The 26,205-nt window shown below is 40.6% G+C and overlaps 1 protein-coding gene across 4 annotated transcripts in view; it reads right to left on the reverse strand.

Annotated features, from left to right (window-relative positions):
- Positions 1–26,205, reverse strand: part of add3a (adducin 3 (gamma) a) — a 66,963-nt gene that overhangs the window by 25,770 nt on the left and 14,988 nt on the right. For 2 of the 4 annotated variants that reach the window (XM_061830319.1, XM_061830316.1), the window contains exons 1-4: positions 16,888–17,288; positions 11,288–11,532; positions 2,743–2,881; positions 2,141–2,292 (exon numbers count right to left, since the gene is read on the reverse strand). In XM_061830319.1, the coding sequence (XP_061686303.1) occupies positions 2,141–2,292; positions 2,743–2,881; positions 11,288–11,482 (486 nt within the window). In that variant the 5' untranslated portion in view covers positions 11,483–11,532; positions 16,888–17,288. Of the gene's footprint in view, positions 1–2,140; positions 2,293–2,742; positions 2,882–11,287; positions 11,533–16,887; positions 17,289–19,335; positions 19,502–26,205 lie in introns of those variants that run through there. The other 2 variants (XM_061830318.1, XM_061830317.1) reach the window with 2 other exon arrangements.

Consider the following 26,205-nt stretch of genomic DNA (forward strand, 5'->3'; position numbering starts at 1 on the left):
TGACTATACTCCCCGGCGAAATACTGAGGGGTTGTGTCAGAAAGGACATCCGGCGTAAATCTGTGCCAAACAAATATGCGTGCATCAAAGATGACGCGCTATGGAGACCCCTGATGGGACAAGCCGAAAGAAAAAAAAGACTATAATTATTATTATTAAAGAGAGAGGGCCAGATGGCTAATAGCAAAAATTCACCCATTAAAATTGCATTGGGAAAGTTATTTGTTATTACTCCCCAAAAGGTCTTGAAGAATTAGGGGTATACCTCCAATACGCGTTTTTGGAGCTGGTTCCCCATCCCCAAGGAGCAGGAGGTGCCCCTCGCTCCATCCCACCATATCCTGTCAGTAATTACAGCGCAGTGAAAAAATATTTGTCCCCCTCCTGATTTCTTTTTTTTGCACATCTATCAAATCATCAAACCAATTTTAATATCCCTCAGAGACAACCTAAGGAAATGAGAAAATTTATTTTTTAAATGGCAATTCTATTTATCAATGCACAAAAAAATCCAATCCTTTCCTACACTCTGTGAAAAGGTAATCCCCTCTTCCTACCAATTAAGGTAAAATAAAGTCACTACCTAACTACAAATTTGGGAAAGGTGAGTTCAATTTCATAAGCCACACCCAAACCTGATTACCACCATACTCTGTGAATCAATAAATCAATTAAATAGAATTTGTCAGAGAACGTGAAGTACGCTACGAGATCTCCAGAACCAATGCATCATGCCACAATCAAAAGAATTTCAAGAAAAAATGAGAAAAATATAATTTATATCAATCAGTCTGGAAAAGGTTCCAAACACATTTCCAAGGCTTTGTTGGTCTAGCAAAAAAAAAAATGTCAAAGCCATTATACACTTATGGAGAAAACTGGGAACATTGGCAAACGTTCCCACGACTGGGCCACCAACTAAAATTACTCCAAGAGTGCGACGACGACGACTCATCCAGCAGGTCAAAAAAGAACCTCGAACATCATCTAAAGACCTGCAGACCTCGCTCCCCTCAGTTAAGGTCAGTGTTCATGACTCTACCATAAGAAAGACACTTAAAAATGGCATCCATGGGAGATTTCCCAGGCAAAAACACCTGAAAAAAAAATAGAAAGGCTTATCTCACATTTGCCAAAAATCCTCAAAACATTTGGAGAAACATTCTGTGGACTGATGAGTCAAAAACTGAACTTTTTGGAAGATGTGCAGCCCATTAGATCTGGCATAAAAACGGCACATCATTTGATAAAAAGAACATTACGCCAAAAGTGAACCACGGTGGAGGCAGCGTGATGGTCTGGGGCTGCTTTGCTTACTCAGGACCAGCACAACTTGCTGTGATTGATGGAACAATGAATTCTGTTGTGTACCAGAAAATCCTGAAGGCAAGCATCAGGCCATCAGTTTATGTCCTCAAACGCAAGCGGTCTTAGATCATGCACCAGGACAAAGATCCGAAACACACCAGTAAATCCACCTCTGAATAGTTTGAGAATAAAAAAGAAAAGGTTTTGGAGTGGCCAAGTTAAAGTCCGAATTTAAATCCAATTAAAATGCTGTGGTGTGACCTTATGGGGGGAGTTCATGCTAGAAAACCCTCCAATACGGCAGAGTTCAGAAACAATTCTGCAAAGAAGAGTGGGACAAAATTCTTCCAAAGCTATATGAAAAACTTATCGCCAATTATTGCAAATTCTTGATTTCAGTTATTGCTGCCAAGGGTGGCAGAACCCATTATTTGGTTCAGGTTTGAATTTATTTTGTGTGCCTTAAGAAATTTAATTTTAATTTAAAAATTGCATTTCTTTGGGTTGTCTCTGAGTGACAGTGAAATTGGTCTGATGATTTGAAACCTTTGTGTGTGATAGAATAAACACAAACCGGCAGGGGAGGAAATACTTTTTCACGGCACTGTAACTTCCCACTGGGACACGCCATCATCATAAACTGCACGCTCGCTGTTGGCCCGTTGGCAATTAGCTTCTGATCAGTAAAGTCCATCAGCACCCTGGCTATCCCAAACCCATCGGCGACTGTTTGCTGGTCTGCAATAAATGTGTACTTGCACGAAGCTGAACCAATTGTGACAGATAAAAGTTTGAGAACACTGAATCTAAATTAAGTTTTGAAGATTCTTACAGTAATGTAGGAGCTGGCAAAGCGGGCCCAGTTGAAAAGGTCCACCAGTCTGTAGAGGCTAGCCAGTTTACAACGTGTAAGCTTCTCTCCTTTCACCATGGTGCTTGCTTCGACGTTGTACAAGTCATTAATGGGCGTAACCATCCCCAAACCTGTTCAGGAAAATCCAGAGCAAAACACAAGCAAAAAAAAAAAAAACAGTTTTAGGCTGAGGGAAGTACTTTCACTGATATATTGGACATATCATTTACTACTCCAGTTACCGCTGTACCCTTGTTTGATAGATTGAGTGAAAAACAAGTGGTGGAATGAACTGTTGTGATCCCATAAATATATGATTCAGCATTTAGCTGTACATTCCACACGTGTGATTAGAAGCAGTTTGCAATTCATAACTCAACAAGGATCAAAATTGAGAATAAAATCCATGGCTCTTCCGGAGTCTTGGCCCAGATCAGTACATCAACCTTCAAGAGGGAAAAGCGTCTTTGACTAAGCTTTGTTTATGGGAAAATGCCATTGGATTCTGGGTGTGGGCAACTTGTGGTTTATATTGTTGTCTGGTCGCCACGGTGACGTGTCACACGGTGATGAGTACTCACTGAGTGGGGAAGTGTTGTAACCGGCCATTGAACTCGCCATGAAGAAGTCAGCAATCTGCCTGAGCGCCAACAAACCGGTGGGGTTGTTCCCTTTGCGCTGCTGCTCTAGAATTAGACTCTCCAACTCTTCCTTGAAGGCCTGGGGACGGAAGTTAAGAAAGCAAGACGTTAAATGTTGAGATGTGACAATGCCCAGATTTAACAGAACTTCAGGATGAATGATGGCACATGTGCGCACACTTGCGAGAAGCGATGGTGAGGCATGTCGGATTAGAGCACATGCAGAGACGACAGTGAAATAATAACTGTGGGAATGTGAAGTGAGACAAAAGCAGCACTTAATCAGAGATTAGTCAAGCTCCTGAGGCTCCTCAGACATGGAGAAAGGCAGCATCAGGGAAGCTAATTCGCTGTTTGGGCAACAAACATACGATTGGATGAATGGCAAATACCATGTGCCTCTTATACATGTACAAGTGCATATTCCTAGATTATTTTATATTTGACAATACGTGGATGAATACATCATGGAAATAATAAGACCCAACTCGGGAAAAATGAGTTCCTGCAACTTATCATCACAGAATACAGATACAGTAGTCCTAGTATATCACAGTTCTTGCTTTGTGGTCCCGCTATATTGCAGATTTGGATAACAGTTATTATATTATTTATACCATTGCTCTTGGTTTAGGCCTGTCATGATACCATTTTTAGGATGATATTGTTTCCATGAGCAACACTGAAGTGACTGGTTAGCACATCTGCCTCACAGTTCCGAGGACTCGTGTTCAGATCCCGGCCCCGCACGTGTAGTTTTCATGTTCCCTCCGTGCCTGCATGGGTTTTCTCACAGTACACCGGCTTCCTCTCACATCCCCAAAACGTGTGATAGGTAGATTGAAAACTCTAAATTGCCCGTAGGTGTGAATGTGGGTGCTCATTTGCCCACCAAGCAAACACGACAAAAGATTCATCCCTGAAAGATACTTCATTTGTCCTACAAAGAAATAAAATGTCAATAAGATTGCCACCTCCTTTTGATGTATATTTGTCAGTTAGATTAATTGTTGAGGATCTGTCTGGTTGGGTGTGAGATGGGTGGAGTTGTTTTTTTTCCATCAATTTTATTTTGTGAACAAATGCTGTTACCAAAGAAAATCAAATCAATTCAAGGAACTATGTTCAAAAGTACTACAAATCTTTAAAAGGCACTTAAATGTTGTGTAACTTGAATTTGTATATACGGTAATTTTAACAGAAATGATTCTCGATTGAAAACATGGCATTCATTTACATTTATAAGAGAAGATCCCATTTTATTCTCATTCTATGATCTTATAATTTGTTGCCATTATACAGTACTTTATATTCTGTTGGGCTTGGATCCAGCTGCAATTCAAGATCAAGCTTTTCGTACCTCAGTGATTGAGTCTGCGCTGAGGTCACTAGCAGTGTATACAAGCTAGGTCTACGTTAAGAGACACATTTTCAATAAAACTGGACAAAATGTCTCAAATGCTTTTGTGAAAAAAAAATTTCTGGATCAAATTCAGGTCCACTCTTCTTTGACTGCAAAATATGGGTTGTGCATAAACTGTTTTGTATAATTTTAAAAATGGGTCATGGCACCATTTCTAAAAAAAAAAAGTAATAAGCGTATACTAGCTGCTTTGTTTATCACATCTTTTCTGAAGTGTGTCTGCAGCCAAGACGATCACATCTCTATCACTTTGTCGCTGCACCCAGCAAACCAACCACAGGATTATCCACTTCTGGCCTACCAACAGAACAGGCCCATGCGAGTGTGTTTCGTGCAAACTGGAGCAACCCACCCTATTGAAACACCTACAGTCGCAGTGCACAGGTGGGTGTGACCCACGGCCAAACATTCCTTCGTCCCTGGTGGTGTTTTTGCTATGGTGACTGGCCCAGAGCGGATGTCTGAGTGTGGCGACACAGGGTTTTGTTCCAGACGGTTCTCTTTAAGAGACTCCTTTGCCATCACATTGACATTACAATCGGTGTCCTAAAGGCAGAATCAAAGCTCAGCTGTAAAGTCTGACATTTTGGGTTTGTGTTGGAGGACTCCTGCTAGTTAATCCGGATAACAATCATTTCGATTAAACCTGCACACGTTCTGATACAGCATGCTTTTAAATTTCTGTTTCTATTGACATTGTTGTAACTATTTATTTAACAGTGTTTGTTATTGTGGTCCAGTGCGGCAGACGAGTGCTTAGGATGCCTGTCTCAGAGTTATGAGGTTTAGGGTTTCGATTCAGGACTGTAGAGTTTGCATCTTCTCCACATGCTTCCTCCCACATTCCTATTTCTTCCAACATTATTGGATTCATCACAGTAGATTGTGCAAGTATATTTAATGCTATGTCCAGTCAGACAATTTCATCAGTTCTAGGCACTGAGGATTCAAAGCTGCTTGAAACCTTTCAAAAGGCACACGCATGTCAGAAAGACACTCGGACGCACACATACACCAGCAAGCATCTGCTCAACAGTTTGTGTGAGTACTGCATTCTCAAGAAGATTATGACAGCTGGGATTTGACTGCATGATGCAAATAGATTAACTCCAGAGCTGAAAGTGGATCTATCATTAATGTTGGGGCAACCTTCCCGACCACTGCGCCAACAAAAACAACATCAAGAAAGTTGTTTATGCTGATGACGTTTGCAATAATCATAAAAAAAGCATCAGGTGAATCTACATCACGTTGTGACATCTCTGCTTGGAGTTAATGGGAACTGAAGTGTTTTCCCAATGTATTACATGAATTATGGCAATACCTTGGTCACTAAGAGCTCACAAACAGCTTTGCACTGAATGTAAGGTGTCTGACATCAGTTTTGCTCGTATTGTAACATTCCAGTCTTGGTCTGAAGACCACATTTTGAAGGACTTGCTCCTGTCTCATACGCGACACCCAAAAGTCTTGGTCTTGTCTGAGTCTTGGATCGGCAAGGTTTTCCATTTAGGTGAGCATCAATTTGAGATCCCCCAATTTTGTTCATGTGATAATAAAGAAAAGCTTTTGGTAAAACAAGCAATACCTTCAATTCGTGTGTTACCAATCCCCCTCATAAAAATCCTAACAATGGCTGTAATATTCGTATTGTTTTTGACTCAAGTGAAGTGAAAGACGCAAGATGAAAGTACAAAATGAAGTGAGGAGGAGTCCGGAGCAAATCGTCTGCTACATCAATGGTAATAAAATCTGGCTTTGGCTCAACCACAAATACTTTATGTGTAAAACAATATGCAAAGGAAAATGCTCTGCGGTGTGCAAGTTCTGAGGTCTTTAACTCACTGAAACGGCAGAAACAATGGTGGACGTTAGCTGGTATCTCAAAAGGAAAAAAAAAACATAGCTAAGTTGCAGTTGTAACACCAACAAATCAAATTTTCTCTGAGGTATTTCTGCAAAGGTTATTCAGCTTGTGCAAAATTAACTTTTTTTTTGCTCTTTGTACCGTTAGCTCCACTTGTAAACTAGCTTCACACTTGCACTTCATTTTTAAATACTAAGAACTTGTTTTTTTCCAATCTATTGAAAAAACATCACGATTTGAAATTCTTCCATGTTGTGCTCTGAAAGAGTTGCAGGCATTGTATTTATAGCTAACAAACGTATTTAAAAGAATATAAAAATTTGTTCAACTTTGTCAAAGTTAAAACTGATTTTCTGGTCTTTGTCTCGTTTGGATCTCTGCTTGTCTCAGTCTTGGTCTTGAATGGGTCTCGACTCAAATAAGTCTTGGTCTTGTACTTGTACAGGGAGTTCTGGTCCTGGCCAAGTCTCAGATATCAGATAGTGTGCGTGGTGTTGAGAATTAAACTAACTTTTGCCTCTAGTAATGACTACTAATACTACTAAACATACAATTTTCCTATCCCATTTATTATGACAAACATGACTAACTAGAATGTGATGAGCTGTGTTTTAAGTAAACATCAATGTTAATATTTCAGAAGTCCCCCACCCAGCAAAAAAAAAAAAAAAAAAAGAAGAATAAAACAGTTTTTCCCTAATACTTGCTGAGACCTAGTTCAGCCTGTTATGTAAGCAGCACAATTGCTACGCAAAAGCCAACAACGTGACAGGGTTACAGAGAAGGGTAGTGTCTGCCTGTAGGCTTGGCAGCACAATCGATTACGCCAATTTGAACACTATGAACGCATCTATGAAACCGGTTCTCATGCCTGTTTTTAAATGCACTTTGGTGGAAATGAACTCTTGTATTACTACAACACTTTCAGTTAAGTTTAGTCATTTACTTGATGACAATAATCATTGGCAAAATATTGCATTTCTCCTGGTATGATATTTTTAGTGCACCTATGAGCCATTTATTTTTGAGTAAAATATTATATAATATTGCTTTCTACCATCCTAAATTAAAAGCTTGTACATCAAATCAGCGATAACTTTCATTTGGGCTGAGAATTACTGGAAAGTGGTTGAGTTCTATGGTATATAAACATATACAGTTTGGCTGTGTATTTTGAGAATAAACTGGCAAGGTAAGATGCGACTAATATCTGCTGTAACAACCAAAACAATTTGATTGAGTCTTGGCCTGTGGGGTTGCACATTAGCAGATTTCAATGAAATTATCCTAGCCACTAATCTGTTACCACTGTGGAACTTTCACAAAGTTCATCGTCAAAGAGATGCTGAGAAATGCCTGAGGTAAAAAACAGCTCGCTCTGCGGGAACGAGTGGATTTAAAAAGATATCGCTGGAGTAAGTTCAACTGCTAATGTTTTAGCAAAGAGGCCACGGGGACTTGAAAAAAGAAAAAGAAGAACCCTAATAGAGAGCTGACATTTTATGAAGCCTCACGCAATGGAAAAGCTGCCAAATCATCAATTATCCACTTGTGCTTGCCTCCAAGTGGCAGAGGAAATGGACAAGATTCACGCTCCTTTTTATTAAAATAGAATAAAGCAAATTTGGATAGATAATTCACCTTGAGGTATGGGTAAATAAACAAACTTCCTCATACTAGAATAGTGCAGAATTGACAAACCACTGAGATGGTCAGATAAAGATGTTCACAGATGCAGAAAAAAAGACAGCGTGAGAAACTGTGACTCAAAGTCAATTTCAAGCACTCTAATCTTTTGACCTTTTGGATCACAGAGCAAGTCATGGCTAGCTACTTCCTAGAACCCCCCCCCCCCCAAAAAAAAGAAAAAAACATATCTCAGTTCAGCAAGTCAGCTGCCAATGTCTGCATCTAGCTGAATTAATACATTTATACTCTTTGACAGCGTAAATAAAAAAGAACATTATTGCCTTTGTAAGGGAAGAAGATATTCTACACCTCTTGACTATATTGTGTAACTGTTCATAATGTTGTAACTAGTCAGTGTATTTCTGTTGTCTATAAATTCAGACAGTGCGTCAATGGATGGATTCAACATTATAGCCTTAAACTTCCAAAAACTAAACAGACTTGCATGAAGGGTAAGGGTGATTCCGTCCAAGCCTGGTCTATATTGGTCTGACTTTAAACGCAACCTGCAATCTGAGCACCAGAAGCATGTAATCTACGAGTCCACTAGTCCTGGAAGACTGCAATGAAAGCAAACATAACGAGAAGGAGAAACTGAGAAAGGAAGACAAGTCGTGAGAAGGAGGCCACTGAGCTACTGACGCGTACACCATGTTGTTCTTATGCTGTTGCTTAAGATGACTGTGAGTATAAGAGACTGATCACTTTGGGACACATGACCTATTCTAGATCAGACATTAAAAACATTGACCGACTATACAAACATCCGAGTTCATGTCCATTCAGTCACAAAAGCTGTGTCAGGACACAGAAAAACAATGCTAATGCTAACCAATGATGGCATTGGGCACAGTGCATTATGCATTTGGAGAAATGGGTCTGGATACTCATCGTGGTCATAACCGCATTTTTGATACAACACTTGCATCAGATTTCACTTGCCAAAGCATACCAAATGTGCAATGATTGCATTGATATGGCAGCTACACACTAGTAACGGGTAAAATAGTAAGCTTTAAATCTTCTCTCACTTCACTAATCCTTCCACTCTCTCAAGTCTTTGACCAAAGCCGTGAACCTCACAAAAACTAACATGCACAAGACGTGCTGTAAGGAACTTGCACACCCAAAAAGCTATGGTTATTCTTAATTGAGTGTTTACCAGTTTGAAGTTGTATTTTTGCTTTGTACAACTAAAAAACAAATGCCCAATTGTTAGAAAATTAGTGACATGCACTTTATTTTGTAGAAGTGCATATAAAAAAAATATATATTGTTTTTTACCATTAATCTTTGCCATGCCTCAGAAACCCAAGTTGCACATTCGTAAAGGAAACACACACACACAAAACTTGGAGCATTATGGCTACATTCAGACTTGCGAGGACAAACACCCAGGAGGCCTTCCGTTGAACAACAGCCTAGAGTCAACAGCACTAAACAAATATTACAAACACTATTAGGTATAATATGACAGGTCAGGTTTGCTCTATCAGCCATAAAATGTGGTGTGAAGTGTTCAACGAGCAAGTTACAAAGCACAATGCAAAGACACAACACCAAACTAGGTTTAAATTACTTCCGAAGTGTTGCCATGGAGTTCCTGCCTGGGATCTGTAAAATCCGGGGACAACAGGGAGATAAAACTAGTATCTAGGACCTTGTGTACATGGTCTGCTGTTTATGAAATGTAAACTGTTGGAATTGAAGCATTCATCTACACAGCACCCCCAAACTGTGTCCTTACACATCTTTGTGTGCCTAGATTGAAAATTTATCTCCTTGGAGTTTCAAAATCACAAACTGCAGTATACCTCCAGTCCTTGTCTGAGTTTGCCTGGTACAAAGCATGTAATTCTCAAGAATCTGGACCTCCACGGATAGAAAAGCAAACAACATCATTAGAAGCGTTGGCAAGAATATCCCCGGCGCTCACTAATCTGTTGACGGCAGCAAAACCTGACCCCACATGAGGGTTGCTCCCCACTTGAAGAATTCTGGAGGGAAAGCTGACCAAGGGTGTTGTATATTATGGTGGCTCTTTTAGGGTCTTAGCCTTGACACTGACATTCTGTTTTCACTTTAAAAAAAAAAAAATCTGAAAATGCTACAACCTACCTGTTAAACCTTTGGCTTACAGAAAAGGGGCAAAGTCCATAGCAAGTGCTTATCAAAACTATTGTTTGGGTTTTGAAAGAGTTCATTTGGTTTTCCATTAAATCTTCCTGGATTCTTTTTCTCTTCAGTTATTTAATGGTTCTGAACCCAGACACCAGCACCGATTAAGGTTTTTTTTTTTCCATATAAGAGTAGGTACTTCTACAATTATGGCGTCTATATTACTGTATGTCTCAAGCCACCAAACAGTACATTGAAAGGAGTCATTTTAATGTAACAAGTATATAATTTAACAAGGAAAATGAAAACAATGGTCCAATGCTCTCTCTAGAAACAAGAAAGAAATGCAGCTTTAAAGCTCTCTTAATTGTAAGATAATTGTAACTAATCACTGCTAACCATATGGAAATACTTTGAAATGGAAAATCACATTTGTATAGCAGTGTACTTTTTTTTGTGTCATGATAAATATCAATGGTGGAAATAAGGCAATTTTTGAGTTGTCAGTTAGCACCTAACATTGCGACCTCTTCCCAATAAAGTTGTCACATCATTTTGAATGCCTTACAATACATCCAAGGGGCACAAATTTAAAAAACAACAACTGTTGAAGGGGGTTCAACCGCTTTGACTAACAATTGGTGAAAAAAAAAGCTTCTTTCTATGGCCCAATCGTTGACATGACAATGGTGCTTTAAAGCCCCCAAAAGCAAACATTTGAAAGCAGTGGACAACAGTGTTATCATTTGCATGTAAACAATGAAAGCAGTCGATTGTAGAAATCAACAACATACGTGTGTGCATGAATGTTACATTACAAGTTTGTTCCAGCCAAAATAACATGGTCTGCCATGAGAGTTTTTATTTTTTCTTCTTTTATTGACCATAGGCTCAGTAAAGGCTGGGAAACACTGGTGTACTGTGGTCTGTTTTTAATTACTGTAACAGTTTTCATGTAAAATTTGAGATGCATGTTGAACAGTCCGTTTTGAGAAAACGTCAAAGATATTGGGCTTGATTCACCAATATGTACATAGTAATTTTGTTGAATTTGTCTATGGATGTACTCACACAAGCAATTCAGACAGTGTCGAACTTGACCCGAAATTTTCCTTCTCGATCCTATCTCCCTCAGGCCTCGAATATGTTACCATGTGTATTTATTTCTATAGCACTATTTCATCATAAATATTAGATACCAACACAGCACACTTTCACATGTGTGTGGATGGTCAATCATGCCGGACCCTGGCCTACCACATCTAAGGGTACCAGTTGAGTGGAAGTGTACTGTACTTGGACACGTATCAGTGCACTCACACAAGACTACCAGACTTGAAGTGTCAAGTGAGCTGAAGCGGGATTGAGGTAAGGTCATCTTAACTTACAGGGCTTTGTAAAATCTGCGTGACCCGTTTCTTCTGTTCCAAAACGTTGAAGTCTTGGCGGAGGTCGGCCGACATGTTCCTCGCTCTGCGGTACTCCGGATCATTGACGTTGACTCGATCAAAGTAGCGCTCTTTCGTCCCACCACTGGGTGGGGGAGGAGTGGTCACGACTCCCTGGTGGCTGTCCACACTCATTACTGTTTGGCCTCACGTCTTCACTGACGGGCTGCTGCTCTGAATTAAACCTGAGGAAATCAAGAGAGGTGGACTGCTTAGACTACAAATGCAGTTTATAATCATTCGAGTTTAATACAGTATAAGCATGAAAATTGTGTTCTACGGAATTCCAAGCCAAACAAGCACTGAAAACAATATTAAAAAGAATTTAATGGTTTTTTTTTCCAAACAACTGTCAACACAAAGTAAATCTAAAACTGTAAAATGAAATCAAAACTATTCTATTTTAATTTTCTTCATTTATATTGGCATCTTCAGTTATACATGGCATTACCAAATCAAATCTCCACTCATTTGATTAACTTATCAAGCATACAAACAGAATTGTGTCACTGCAGGGACACGAAACACACCCACTGGTACACCCTACCGCAACGCTGAGCATGCTCATTATTTGTATACCCATTGTTTATTCACAAATTATCACTAAATAAACTATCATTCAAGAAAATGGGGAAAAAAGGTAAAAAAAGAAATACAGTAAATGAAAGTGCTTGTCATGTCAAACAATGCTGTTGGAAGTTGTCTAATTTTGAGTTAACTGAAAGAAAGCAACAGGAAAATTGGTGTCGCTCACATTTGCCTCCTTAACAAGCAAAAGGAGATGAACAGTCATTGATGGGGAGGACCAGACAGAATATACAAAATTGCATCAGTGACTACTGTAGCTGAGGATAAGCTGCTAGTGTATTAGTGAAGGGTGGGTGGGGCCTATGTGAGCTCTGCCAGATGGCATCTTGGTTCAAAATGTGAAGGAAAGAGAGGAAGAAATTTAGGAAAGGAATCCATTTGGGGGGAATTGACTGAAATGAATACAAGCTGACCACTTTCCCTCTTAAACCAAAGGTGAAGGGATGACATGGTTATATAATCTAAACCTGATATTAAATTCACCCCCATACACCGTATATATATCCCCCCTGCCTATGGAGGAGACTTTTGGGAAAACATTCTGACATGAATATACATTTGAATACAAATTACAAAGTGAAAATACTAAATAATGACAATTTGGCATTTTAGGTTTTCTAGACCCAGCAAAGATCTAGAGACATTTATCTTGTCTTGTCTAGAATAAAGTGTGCTAAAAATTTGGCATTTGAAAGACATGCTGTGGCATTGCATCAGTTTTGTATTATTTGGAAATTAATCTATCCAGTTTTGGTCATCGCAGTGTGACAACAGTCATTCATCCAATAATTATTATACAGTAAATACTATTCTATTAGTAGTAGTAACTGAAAAAAATGGGGTCTGCATCAGTTAAATACTAGTTAGGTGCCTTGAACAACTTTTCATAAAAGAAAATAAGAAAAAAATAAATACAGCAAACTACATCCTGTATTTATCTCAAGAATGAAAACCATCCCATTTTCTTGAGATTTTTTTTCAAGGAATCTGCTTAACTTCTTTTGATAGTTGTAATATCAAATAATTCATCCTTCCATTTTCTTAGCCGCTTACCCTCACAAGGGTTACGGGGAGTGCTGGAGACTATCCCAGCTGTCAACGGGAACTGAACTGTTTGAACTGGTTGCCAGTCAATAGCAGGGCACATATAGATAGACAGTCGCACTCACAATTACACCTAGGGGCAGTTTAGACCAATTACATTGTCCAATTAATGTTGCATGTTTTTGGGATGTGGGAGGGAATCGGAGTGCCCGGAGGAAACCCACGCAGGCATGGGGAGAACATGCAAACTTCACACAGGCGGGTCTGGGATTGAACCCGGGACTTCAGAACTTTGAGTCCAACGCTTTACCAGCTGAACCACCGTGCCGCCTAATATCAAATAATGACCATGAATAATTTTTATTTGTACATTATTTCAGCAGCTTTTAAAAAAACAGTCTGAACTATATTGTAATTACACACATTTGTCACACATTGACTAATTAAACATATTTTACTTTTGAGTTCAGATGGACTGGATTACTTCTAGTCCGTAAAAGACTAATAGACACATTCCAACAATAAAATGATTGTGATGGAAATTAAAGTATACCTGAGTGAGTTATTTGACCAATTTCCAGGAATTATGTGAGTGAAATTGTGCATGTCAAAATACAGTTGTCAAAATACAGCAACTGTTGCCTCACCGAAATATTGCGAGCCCCCTAAACTCTCCAAGTCATAACGGACAAACACGCATTACATAGTTGTGTAAGAAATCTGGCAGCAGGAGTTGCCCCCTCATCTTGCTTTGACATTCTCTCTTCAACGTCTCCCAATAGATCGTTGTCCTCACCGTGAACTCAATCTGCTCACATCCAGACCCAATGTGACTTGTTTGAAGTGGTAGGGGGTGGGTAGCTTTAGAGAGGTACCGGATACGGTGGTTCTAAGTGTTACAGATTGTTGTGTTTACATGGGTCAACTGGATAAACTGCGCCATAAACAATATGGTGTGGCAGCGCAATGCTGCATTCTGACTGAAGCTGAAGCTTCATTCAATTTCTGGCAGATTAATGGCTCTGACAGTGTATATTCAAGATGAGCTTGACCACGATCTGCACCCCTATGCAAAGTGACCACGGCCTCTAACCCCGTGACATTTTGTGTATGGCACCAGTCACCCCGCTCATTGATTTTCAGCAGCTCTGCCTGACATAAACCATTTTCAGCTAAGGGGAAGCCGTCCATGAAAATGTTCTCAGTGGAGAATCTCGTTTTTTTTTTTTTGTTTTTTTTTTGTCCGGCCACCTGTCATTGTTGCTGCCCTTTGTCACAGTTGGGGGCTACAACGAGAAAAAAATTTCTGAATGTATGAGTGTAAAAATGTCCAATTAACAGAATGCTGGTATTGAATCAGTGTTTGGTCCATTTTAATGAAACTGGGATGACAAAACCAGACCAGCTCAGCACCGCTTATTGCTGCCTCCAAAATAATTTAAACGGAAAAATACTTCTCATAAACATCCTTGTGGCAAACCTGCTGCACTATTGTATTATATTATGCTTGTTCACTGTAAAAGACATTTACACGACTGCATTCCATCTTTATTTGCTTTTCGTTTACAGAATAAGTTCCCTCTTCGATCTCATTTATAGCAGCTTACTGTTTATTAGCAGGAATGTTCACCCATCATGCATCAGTGCTCCAATGACATTTGAGGCTGGCCATGGGCCAGCAGCTCAGACAACACACAACACTCTATCTCCCACATAAAATAAGAAGCCATATACAGTACCTGCTTCTACAGACCTCAGTTCTGGGAGCTCCATTGTGAAAGTTTCCACAAAGAAAACAGGCCACTGCAGCCAAGTAGAGACTGATGTGTATACTATAGAGCCTAATACTGCACTGTCAAATGCTATGATGAACCAAGAGTAAGAATTTCCATTTGTTTTTTGGGGGGTCATTTCTAAGGTCACAGTAACACAGCGATGGCAAATGTGCTTGGAAAAACAAGACCAATAGACCATATAGTTATCAGGTCAGAACACTTGGAACATGGACTGGAAACATTGAACAGCAGTACATGCTTTTGACAACTGTCAATAGTGATTAGGTAGTGTATACTGGAAATTTTGGGAGATCCTGGAAACGTTCCCTCAGGGAACAATCCATTGCATTTTGGAGATGAAATGGAAAGTGTTGGTTGAACATTATTTAAAAGAATAATGTGAAATGCATAACCACTTTAACACACACAAACGCAGCTGGACCAAAATTTCTGGAGGGGCGAGATACTGCCCATGGGGGAAACAATTATATTTTCAACCAGATCTGTGTAAAGATGCAGTTTCAATACTTTTTTCCACTGTTGGATTGGGAATATTTCTTATTTCCTCATTTGTTTTTGTCCATCTACAACTTTCTATAGTGCTTAACCTCTTTTGTCTATGGGTGAGACAGCTGATTTTGAGAGAGGAGAGAGTATACCTTGGACCAATTGCCAACCATTTGCAAGGCACATAGCAAAAATCACCAATTACAAGCTAGATATGGAGTGTGAGCCTTGCTAACTGGTGTGCCCATGTCGCAGCCATATTGGGGTGATCGTGATTTCCATGGATATTTAAATTAAGCTGTAACTTGCTTATTTCTCAACCGATTTTCACAATTTTCACAGTTTTTTTCAATGCCGCCGTGTAAGCTAACAATGCACATCATTTGAAAAAAATGTTTTTTTTGCATGTGAAAGATATTCCAATTTCCCTTTTTGCAAGAGTACAGCGTTTAGGCAACCATATGCGGCACAACATGCCGACATCCTTGGTTTTTTGTTTTCTTGCCGTCCACACACATGGAATGTACTGATGACTTCGACCTCCCTGGTTTAATGTTGCCATAGGCACTGAGCGCAAAATGGGTATGTTATATCTATAAATATCTGTGTTCACACCTATGAACAAGAGTCTTCAATGAACTGAAAATGTTTTTGAAATGTGGGAGGAAGCCAGAGCACCTGAAGAAAACCCATGCACAGTGATTTTCATCAGTCAATATTAAGAAAATGACATAAGCAGAATGTGGTTATGTCTGACGGTATAAAATCTGATGCTGAGCTAAATAACGACCATGTCTGCCTTTGCTCTTGTGAGTCCCATTCTAGCTGTCACTAGAGGCACTGGGCAGTACCACTGACAACTTCCAGATACCATTTTCATGCTTGAGGGGCACACCAAAGTGTGACACCTGCGTTTGTATCTTCTGGCTGCCACCGCTAAATATAGACAGCCTTGTGGGTTACATTACAACCCCAACAGTAACAATACCAGGAAAGAAACTCTCAGGAAGCTAATTATATCCACACATGCAAAATCCACACAGATTTACAGTCCACATATACAAACATGCAGAGGGGGGCGTGTTTCTACATTTAAGAATGCCAACATGACAGAGCTCGCAGTGAAACTGGAGGACAGCCTGTGGGCCAAAATCTCAACATCTTAACTCAAGAAAAGCCACACACATACACATACACACACAAACACGTTGCATGCAGGTCTGTTTTTCCACTTGGATAAGGAATTCCACGTGCAACAAGCACGTCTGTCTCAGTCATTTATTTGTATTTCGGGAAATAATGCTCGGGTGGTGCTGTGAATCCAAGGTATCCCGTCTGTAAAGCCCTTCACATAAAGACTTCACACATGAGATAATAAATACCGCTAATCTGCCCTGGCACTCACGCTCACTGCACAGTTAGCACCAAGTGTGTTTATAGTGCAGCACTGAGGGCGCAAGCAATCATGCTAGCATGGAATTCCCCTAAAATTGATCATCAGTCACAGGGATGACATGAAGGTTCAGTGAGAGACAACATGATTAGGTAAAATAAACTCTAGCATACAGTTTTAGGACAGTCTGGTGGGAAAGTCAAAGCAGGTTGAAATATGGAAACCCAACCAACCTTTTACTTCCTCCTTGGTCAGTGAATGAAAGAGAATCGCCTGTGGTGGTAGATGGCAAAACAAAGAGAAAAGCACATGTCTCTTTTCCCTCGCTGACTTGCTGTCAGGAATCTCACATAAACTCCCACTGATTCAGTGTAAGAGCAACAGAGATGCTGTGAGATAAAAAACCGGGATATGAACCAAGGGAAAACAAGGAAGTAACTGTAAAAACAAATAAGTGCACTTGTCAATCCAGATCCTCGATTTAGATGCTTTCTGGTGGAGTCGCGTGCAAATTGCAGAGCTGCTTTCTCCCTCAACTTCCTACAGGGATCCTCGCCGTTCATCAGAGAGAGAGAAGAATCAACAGCTGTGAGTGTGGATGTGAGAGGATCAGTTTGTGTGTGTGCGCTCTACAAACGAGGGTGTGCGTTAGTGTGTGGAAAAGAAGCTAAAGGAAACACGTGATTCAGGCTTAATCTCCCCGCCCAGTGTGTCTCAAACACACGCACATCCACGCAAACGCTTGCTAACTCGTCCGACCAATCGGAAGCATGCTCACACAATAATCGCCCTTTCTCCTCCTCCCTTGCCTTCTCCTCCTCTCCCTCACTTTATCCCTGCTCTTTTTTTCTCTTATTTTCTTTGAACAATTAAAAACCTGGTCTCCCTTACACATTCCACAATCCTCACTCTCGATACATTTGTCATTCACATAACCTCAGATAGGCCACAACCGTCTCTGGGCAACTGTTCATAGAGGTCGTGGATTATAACGCGGTCAGGGCGCAGACCACCACGCAACCTGCTGCAGACTGATTTATATAGCTGCCTGTTTATAAAAGACACACAGAAGATAAGACTCAAATGGTCCCTCAGGAGACTTGGAAAAAAAAACGTATTTCTGATTTTGAAATTGAAGCAGTATAATGCAATGGTGCTCGATCAGGTCACAGGTTAGGTTCAGGCTCTGCTAAACAGCAGCTCTTTTTTTATTCCGTTTGTTATCTGGGGGAAAAGAAGCTGTATGTACCTGATTTCTGCTCAAGTTTCACATTCAATTCGAAACTGCTGTCGTCTTAATATTGTTACACTTTAAGACAGACTGTTCTCCAACGTCATTCTGCTCGTGAGGTGTTGTTACTCTGTTATACTCTATAAATTGGCACATGGTCCCAATATAATGTAAATTAAGTATGAATGAGGCTCTATTTTTTTTGTTGACATATGTTGCACCAATGAAATTAGAAAAATTCCAAGTTGTGAATGTAATTTTGACTGACAATGGGTGGCTTAAAGCAGATCGTAAGTGTAAATGTTTCAACCGCTGGTTTGTATCCCTGCCTGAGTGCATGTTGTCGTTGTGTCTCTGGGCAAAAAAAGCTATCCCAAATTGCCTATGAATGAATGTGGTCTAATGTTCGGTGGTGTTCAAAGGGGCCGTAGGCGCAGAATGATAGTCACGCTTCCATCAGACTGGCCCAAGACAGCCATGACTACACAAGTAGCCTGCCACCACTCGCGTGTTACTATGGAATGAATGAATGTGTGCAATTGTGAAGTGTCTTTGAGTATGGTTTAAAAAAAAAGTGCTATATACATTAAGTGCCTTATTATTAATAATACATTTATTCTAATTCTGATAGTTTATGAAATGGTGAAATAACTTTAACAATGTGTTAGTTATTGAGGTTGTAGTTTACTGTAGTGTAGAGCGTCACCGCACAACACCCAGATATCTTTCTAATACAGTACATTAATTACTTTATTCACCCACACAACACAGGCAGAGACCAGAAACACCTTGCACGATAAATATGAGCTGAGGCTGCCCACAGTATTCTTTTACTTCTCTGTCTTCAAATAAATGCTGTCAATGATAAAAGGTTTAACTTGATTGAATACCAAGATGACATGATTTTAGTTGGCCTGCTTCAACAATCTGGTGAGTCCTCCTATCTCGCCCATACCTGGGCCCTTCAAACATTGTATCGTGACAGCTATGTAGAAAGCAACATGTCTGAAACAAATGAGCTTGTCATTTACAAAAAACAAGAACTTACAGCTGACCGACCCAGTTTACCTTGATGGGCAGCTAGTTGAAACTGTGCAAAAGTTCAAAGATCTTGGTACGGTCCCTAACAGTCACTTGAAGTTATCGGAAAATGCAGACTTAAATGTTGGGTTTCTCCTTTTTTTTTCTTCTTTGAGTTTTACTGAGAACGCTACACCTAGTTAATGTTTAGCCTGAGTGTTAGCTTCTCCCCTGTCCTTACTGTTCTCACTGCCATCCCAACATGTACACATATAGGCATCTGTCCACACACATCTATTGTGACACCGACACCAGAATGAACACCTTGAGAAGAAGTTGTCATGGACAACTGTTATAGCCATAAAGGGGTGATACACACTCATTTTGTACTTTGGTAACTGTGTAATTGTAATTGTGTAATCCTGCCAACCTTTGCTGTGTTTCCAAGACGTCGCCTAGGTCCGCTATCGAGTGGAATCATGGAGACGAATGGGAGGATATTTAGTGAGTATGCCCTGATGGATCAAATGGCACCCATGGCACAGGAATTTCCACTGTCTGACTGACCTGCATACCTGCCTCTGCAGCCCTGCTGAGTCATCTGTGTACACAAGACATCTAAGGGAGAACTGAGTCACTTATCAAAGGAGAGGCACAGGAAAACTGGCTTCTCACATGCACACTAAATTAATTACCTGCCAGTCTAAAGAATCGCACCATCAAAGGAGAGGCACAGGACAGCTGGTGTCTCATTCAGACACGAAGTTAACTAACTTCCACCCCTAGCTGCTCTGACGGGGCTCACCAACAAAAACTTTTCTCTGGAGGTCTGGTGGCCTTTCTGCTCTGAAACAATTCGTGGAATGCAAGAGACACCCACTGACTATTAAAAGATACTGTAACGTTATCATCAAATTTTCTGCTTCAATATTTTACGAACCTTGTATGAATGCTCCCAGTGCCTACCACCACCCCATTGTCACTTGTGATTGTATTTCTTTAAATTTGAATATCTACTGGTTAAATTTGTTTACCAACCGAATATGTTTGTGTTTATCTCAAAACAAACACATAAATGTTATATAAACAAACTAACTGTGATTATCCGCCACATAAGTTTGAAACACTCATTACATGTATGTACAGTAGTGTTCAAAATAATAGCAGTCCAATGTGACTAACCAGATTCAGAACCCTGAAGGGCATCTCCTCTTCAGCATAAGGCAACATGACCTCTTCAAGTATTTTGACAAATGCAAACCAATCCATGATCCCTTTATCCCGATAAATAGCCCCAACACCATTGTAGGAGAAAGATGGCCACCATACTTCACTGTGTACTGTGACTTGAATTCAGACTTTAGGGGTCGTCTCAAACTGTCCGCAGCCCCTCGATCCACAAAGAACAGTTTTATTCTGATCAGTCCACAAAATGTTCCTCCATTTCTTTTTAGGCCAGTTGTTCCTTTTTTAAACAAAGGGACTTTGCAAGGGATTCTTGCAAATAGATTAGCTTCAGACAGACGTCTTCTCACTGTCACAGTACTTACAGGTAATTCCAAACTGTCTTTGATCATCCTGGAGCTGTTAATTGGCTTAGCCTTTGCCATTCTGGTTATTTTGTGATCCATTTTGATGGTTGTGTTCCGTTTTCTGCCACGTCTCCTTTTTTGCTCTCCATTTTAAGGCATCAGAGATCATTCTATCTGAAAAGCCTATAATTTTTTGCACATCTCACTAAGGTTTCCCCTCTCCAAACTTCAAATCAAAGTATGCTGTTCTTCTAAACAATGTGTTGAATGGCCCATTTTCCTTGGGCTTTCAAGGAGAAATGCATGTTCAACTATATGTTTGTGATCCTGCATTTTCTCTTTCTATAATTTACTATTTTTATATACTGCAGTGAGTAGTGACATTGCAGTTGTGTTACTTGAATAGGTGTTCACAAGTTCTGGCTGTCTGTGCGGCCATTAAGGTATCTGAATGTGATTGAATGACTACTGTGTGTCTATAGTGATTGGATGTCAGATGTCAGAAGAGTCAGGTGTCGGGCCTATGCAACCAAGGACAGCGAGGGAATGAGTGAGGGAGCTTGTATTTGGATGAATGAACACCTAGTTGACGACATTGATTCGTTGAAGTTGACACAACTATCACCACCACTTTATCACCAAAACCTCAAACAAAAAATCTCAAGTCATTCAAACCCTACATCATAGTCAGTCAAATACACTGGATCCACAGAAATGAAATAGTCTTTCTCTGGTTGAGGCTGGAGCCAGTGACTCATCAGCAAAACAGATGTTATTTATCAGAACACCTAGTGTGATCATAAACACAAGTGTTTTAACTACAAAACAGTGGCTTTTAAGACCAAAGGAATATGGCAACCAGTTCATGGTGTACCGTGCCTCCTGCCTGAAGATAGCTGGCATAGGGTCCAGCATTCCTGCGATCTTTGTGAGGATAAGAGATTCAGAAAATGGATGGATGGATGGATGGATGGATGTGTATATCAGAATCAGAATCACTTGGTTGAGCAGCAGGTTTTTGTGCTAAAGGTGTAATGAAGACATTTGTTTGCTGTTAGTTATATAATTAAAGGGGGCACAGTGGAGCAACTGGTTAGAGCGTTGGCTTCATAGACTGAGGACTGGGGTACAAATCCCGGCCCCGCCTGTGTGGAGTTTGCATGTATTCCCCGTGCCTGCGTGGGTCTTCTCCGGGCACTCTGGTTTCCTCCCACACCCCAAAAACATGCATTAATTGGATAAATCTGAGAAATCAGCGCTCGGCATAATGGTGTCCCATGTAATCAAGCGTTTGGAACAGCACGTAACACGTCACATCCACCCTTGTAGGTCATGTCACTCGTGAAAATGGCAGGGCCCCTGATAATTCGTAATTGTCTATAAAAATATTCTGAAAAAACACTATTAAATGAGAGAGGATTTAACATCACATTGTCATGATAGAGTACATATAAGATGACCTATTGGATACATTGTTAATACAAACCACCGGAGAGAGTTTTAATTTGGAAGAGTTTCTGCTGTGTGATAGTGCTCTATCCTGTTGGACGTTAACTTCCACAACATTATTACTGTGGGGTCAAAGATATTTCTTCTTTACTATGATAAAGGATGCATGGGATAATAGTATTTTTAACGTTTGGATGGCAGTCACCAAATTCCAGAAACCTGAAAGTCAGTTTGATCTTGAATTTTATAGGCCCAACATTACCTCTGCTCCCATTTAATTGATTTTAGCAGAAAACATCAACACAACTATAGCAGTTGGGAGGAGGTGAAAGCCACGACTCACTGATAGCCATCACTCTATCTTCTCTAGATAGCTAATCACAGAGTGGAGTCGACCAAAACCAGTGCTTTACGTCAACTTACAACATATCGCAGATGATGTCAAACTAAATGCAGGCACCACAATGCTTCCTCTTCTCTGCAAACCTTTAGAAAAGTCTGGTTAATGAATCATCTCTCCACCCCTGCACTTTTAAATAATCCCGTACTGTGGTGAAGTCAGTCATCCCCTCCATGACCCCACCAATAAGATGTGGACAAAAACAAAACCCAACTGAGGGGGACTCAGTCTCTTGGTATCCATAGACAGGCATGCAAAAAAAAAAAAAAAAAACACGTGCTGTCAACAGGGACTTCAGCAGGATATTGGCACAAAATGGTCCATAAAAACAAAAAACACACACACACACCAAGGGCATGTCGATTTCTTCCCAAAGTACTTTTCACTTGGACAGGAATGACTTGAATCTATCTATTTTAAAAAAATGATGAAGAAATACTAGCATTCCACTTTATATAAAGAAGCAACACCAGCAGGTCTGCAGCCTCGTTGTGCTCATATCAGCCTTAATGAATCATCAGGAAAAGGTCAGAACCACGTGGGTTGTAACCTTGAAAGCTTTAGGCCTGGAGATCTGAAAAGGCCCAGTTACTACATTACCTGGTGTGGATATCTAAACACACACCGACGTGTACACCCACACACAGAGCTATCACTCTAGCCATTTATCCTGTTTGCCTGGCTACTTTTACGCGACTGTGGGCGTGATCTTATGTCACCACTAATCCAGTTTTGAGGGCTAAGGAGGCATTTACAGTATCTGGGTGCTAATGTTGAATACACTCAGCTGCAGTTACATTTCCTTATGGAGGTAATTGACCCCTCCGTACAGGGCACTTAACCACGCCTCCTGAAGTGACGTCACGCCACGTGCGCTGACATAAGACAAACAGTAAAAATGGCAAATACAATACAATACATTCTGAACGGAGACAGACTCCATGCTTCTGATTTCATTCAAATCAACGATATATTATAGATTCTAAATACAATACATTCTTAACTGAGAGAGACGCCATGCTTCTGATTTCATTCAATCATTCACACGTAGCAATGTTATGCTAGCGCAGAACGTCTCATTCATTTATACAAGACGTGTATTAAAAATCAAATTTAGGGCATATCTTCGTGCAAACACAGTCTGGTTAAGCTTCGGCCGCGAGCCAGCAAGAAATCGATACGTTTGTGCAATCCGATCATCGCTAAATATCGCTCAACAAAGAATAAGTGTGTCAATCGTTCACACGCAGCAGTGTTATGCTGTATTGAAAATCAAATATAGGGCATACCTTCGTGCAAACATATGTTCCGGTTGATATTAGATGGATTTAGTTGATGATGCGGTCTTCCACAAAGTTTGATCCATCGAAGGCATTTTTCGTACTGGGTCTTCGGTTTTGGAAAGGGTACGAATCGAACTCCACCAACTAGCCTTTCAGGATACCTGTCGTCACTATTATAAAGTCCGTGACTACACCTCTTAACCATATTTTTTGTTAAATAACCCAAATACGCAATAAAACGCTAACTAAACCTATACTGGACCATGCAATGTTGTCTGAGAAAATGGCGGCAGCAAAAACTGGCTTTGGTTTATACAGATCTCTGGCCTCTGATTGGTCAGTGACGCAGATTGCGCAATATCCACGGAGGGGTCAGTTGAAGTGAACAGTGTTATTATCTGGGGTGCTGTGTTTACCAGCAAGCCAGAGAAAACAAAGAGACAAGGAGGATGGTCTCGAGCTTTGTGGGTGGGGGTGGGGGTTCCTCCTTGGCCCTGTGACTTAAACACTGCCAGCAGACCGCAGAGAAGTGCTGCGGCAGTGTGTCTGTCTTGATCTGCAAAGAGGTCATTATCGGTTCAGTTCCTTCATTGATGGTGATTTAATGAGTTGTGGAAATGATTTAAAGAAGTCATCTCATTAGATGTTCTGCTCTTGGTCAAGTTGAACTCAACTGACAAATTAGTGAGCAGTTATAACAGAAGTGCATATACTGCATCTGCACGTTTAGGAAGGAAAGATGCAACATGTTCATATTTTCAGCTGGTCCCACTTTTTATTTGCTGCAACCTTTTCGTCCTTTTAAGTGCCAGATCTATGTTGACACAAGGCATACTATAATTATATCAATATGAGATGGCTCCTATATATATTTAATGTCATCATAAAGGCTCCACGCAGATGTGAACATTCATGTTAATCAAATCCATGTTTGGGGATTCTTTGGATTTGGACTTTGACACAAAAGGGCAAAGAACGTCAGATTATGTTCACGTTCCATAAGCGCCTGTTACACTAAAACAAATTCACAAAAGGAGGATGCCGCCTCTTTTTATTTATGCAGCTCTAGTCCCCCACAGTGCTAAAAAGTTACCCTGCAATGCCTCAAACCTGATGAATGCTTGTGCACGTGTGTTGTCCTTGTACTCACACTGAAAACAGTGTGAGAATTATTTCTTTCAATTGTCAAAGATTTATCATTGATAAAGCTTGGTTTTGTGAAAAGTCAAAGACATGTGGTGAGATGAAAATAGACCAGTTTTGTTACACGGTAATGTCTGAGAACATTAAGGCCATCCATCCATTTTCTGGGCCACATATCCTCATGAATGGTGCAGGAGTGCTGGAGCCAATCCCAGCCGTCATCGGCAGGAGATGGAGTACATCCTGAACTGGTTGCCACCCAATTGCAGGGCACACAGAGACAGACAACAGTCACACTCACAATCACACCTAGGGGCATTTTAGAGTCCCCAATTAATGCATGCTTTAGGAATGTGGGAGGAAACCGGAGTGGCCAGAGAAAACCCACGCAGGCATGAGGAGCACATGCAAACTCCACAGAGGCGGGACCGGGATTTGAACCCCGGTCCTCAGAACTGTGAGGCCAACGCTCTCAACAATTGTTCCACCATTCCACCCACCCAAAAACATACAGTACAAAAACTTGGACCCTAATTAGAAAATTTGATGAATACCAACATGAAGTCACTGACAAAAAAGCATCTTTATAAAACAATTAATTCATTTGATTTATTAATAAATATGCAAAAAATTCACTGGCCTTACGATCAAGCATACTGTGAATTGTTGAACAACAATGGCACCCCCATGAATTTGCAACACAATAAGGAGCTGAGTGCAGAATTAGCTCCTGTTTGAGTTATTTGGTTTACTTGAAAGCTCTTGTTGAAATCGATGTCTGGTTTCACAAGACTTTTAAGGAACACTGAACCTTTTATGCAGACTCCACTGCTCTGGTATGAAAGTATCTTTGATGTTTCCTAAAAGCACCTTCCAGTTTGTATCCTGTGGACAGACTTGCGTTTCATCCAGGCAGTAGAGTTTCTGTGTCCAGTTTATTATGGTACGCACTGAAATAACTGACCCATGCCACCGATTGATGAACCAGCAGCAGCGGTACATAACTGTAGCAGTGGCCCGATGGACACATAGCAGGTCAATAAATTGTTCGAATTGACAGCTCTGTGCGACAATGGGAATGGAAGCCACACAAACCTTTTCTCCTAGGTAAGTACAGGGGAATCTCATGAAGGCTGCTCAACTTCAAATTTGCTTGGAAGTTAAAGCTATTTGTTTCTACAGGAAATGCCATTCATCCATTTTCTGAGTCGGTTATCGTCACAAGGGTTGCGGGGAGTGCTGGAGTGCTCTCAACAGGCAGGAGGCAGGCCAGGGTACACCCTGAACTGGTTGCCTGCCAATCGCAGGGCACATCTAGACGAACAGCCACACTCACAATCACACCTAGGGGCAATATAGAGTATCCAATTAAGGTTGCATGTTTTTGGGATGTGGGAGGAAACCGGAGTCCCCGGAGGAAACCCACGGAGTCACTGGGAGAACATGCAAACTCCACGCAGGAAGGTCTGGGATTGAACCCGGGACCTCAGAAG

Source organism: Syngnathoides biaculeatus, chromosome 9 (assembly GCF_019802595.1).
Source record: "Syngnathoides biaculeatus isolate LvHL_M chromosome 9, ASM1980259v1, whole genome shotgun sequence".
NCBI classification, from domain to species: Eukaryota; Metazoa; Chordata; class Actinopteri; order Syngnathiformes; family Syngnathidae; genus Syngnathoides; species Syngnathoides biaculeatus.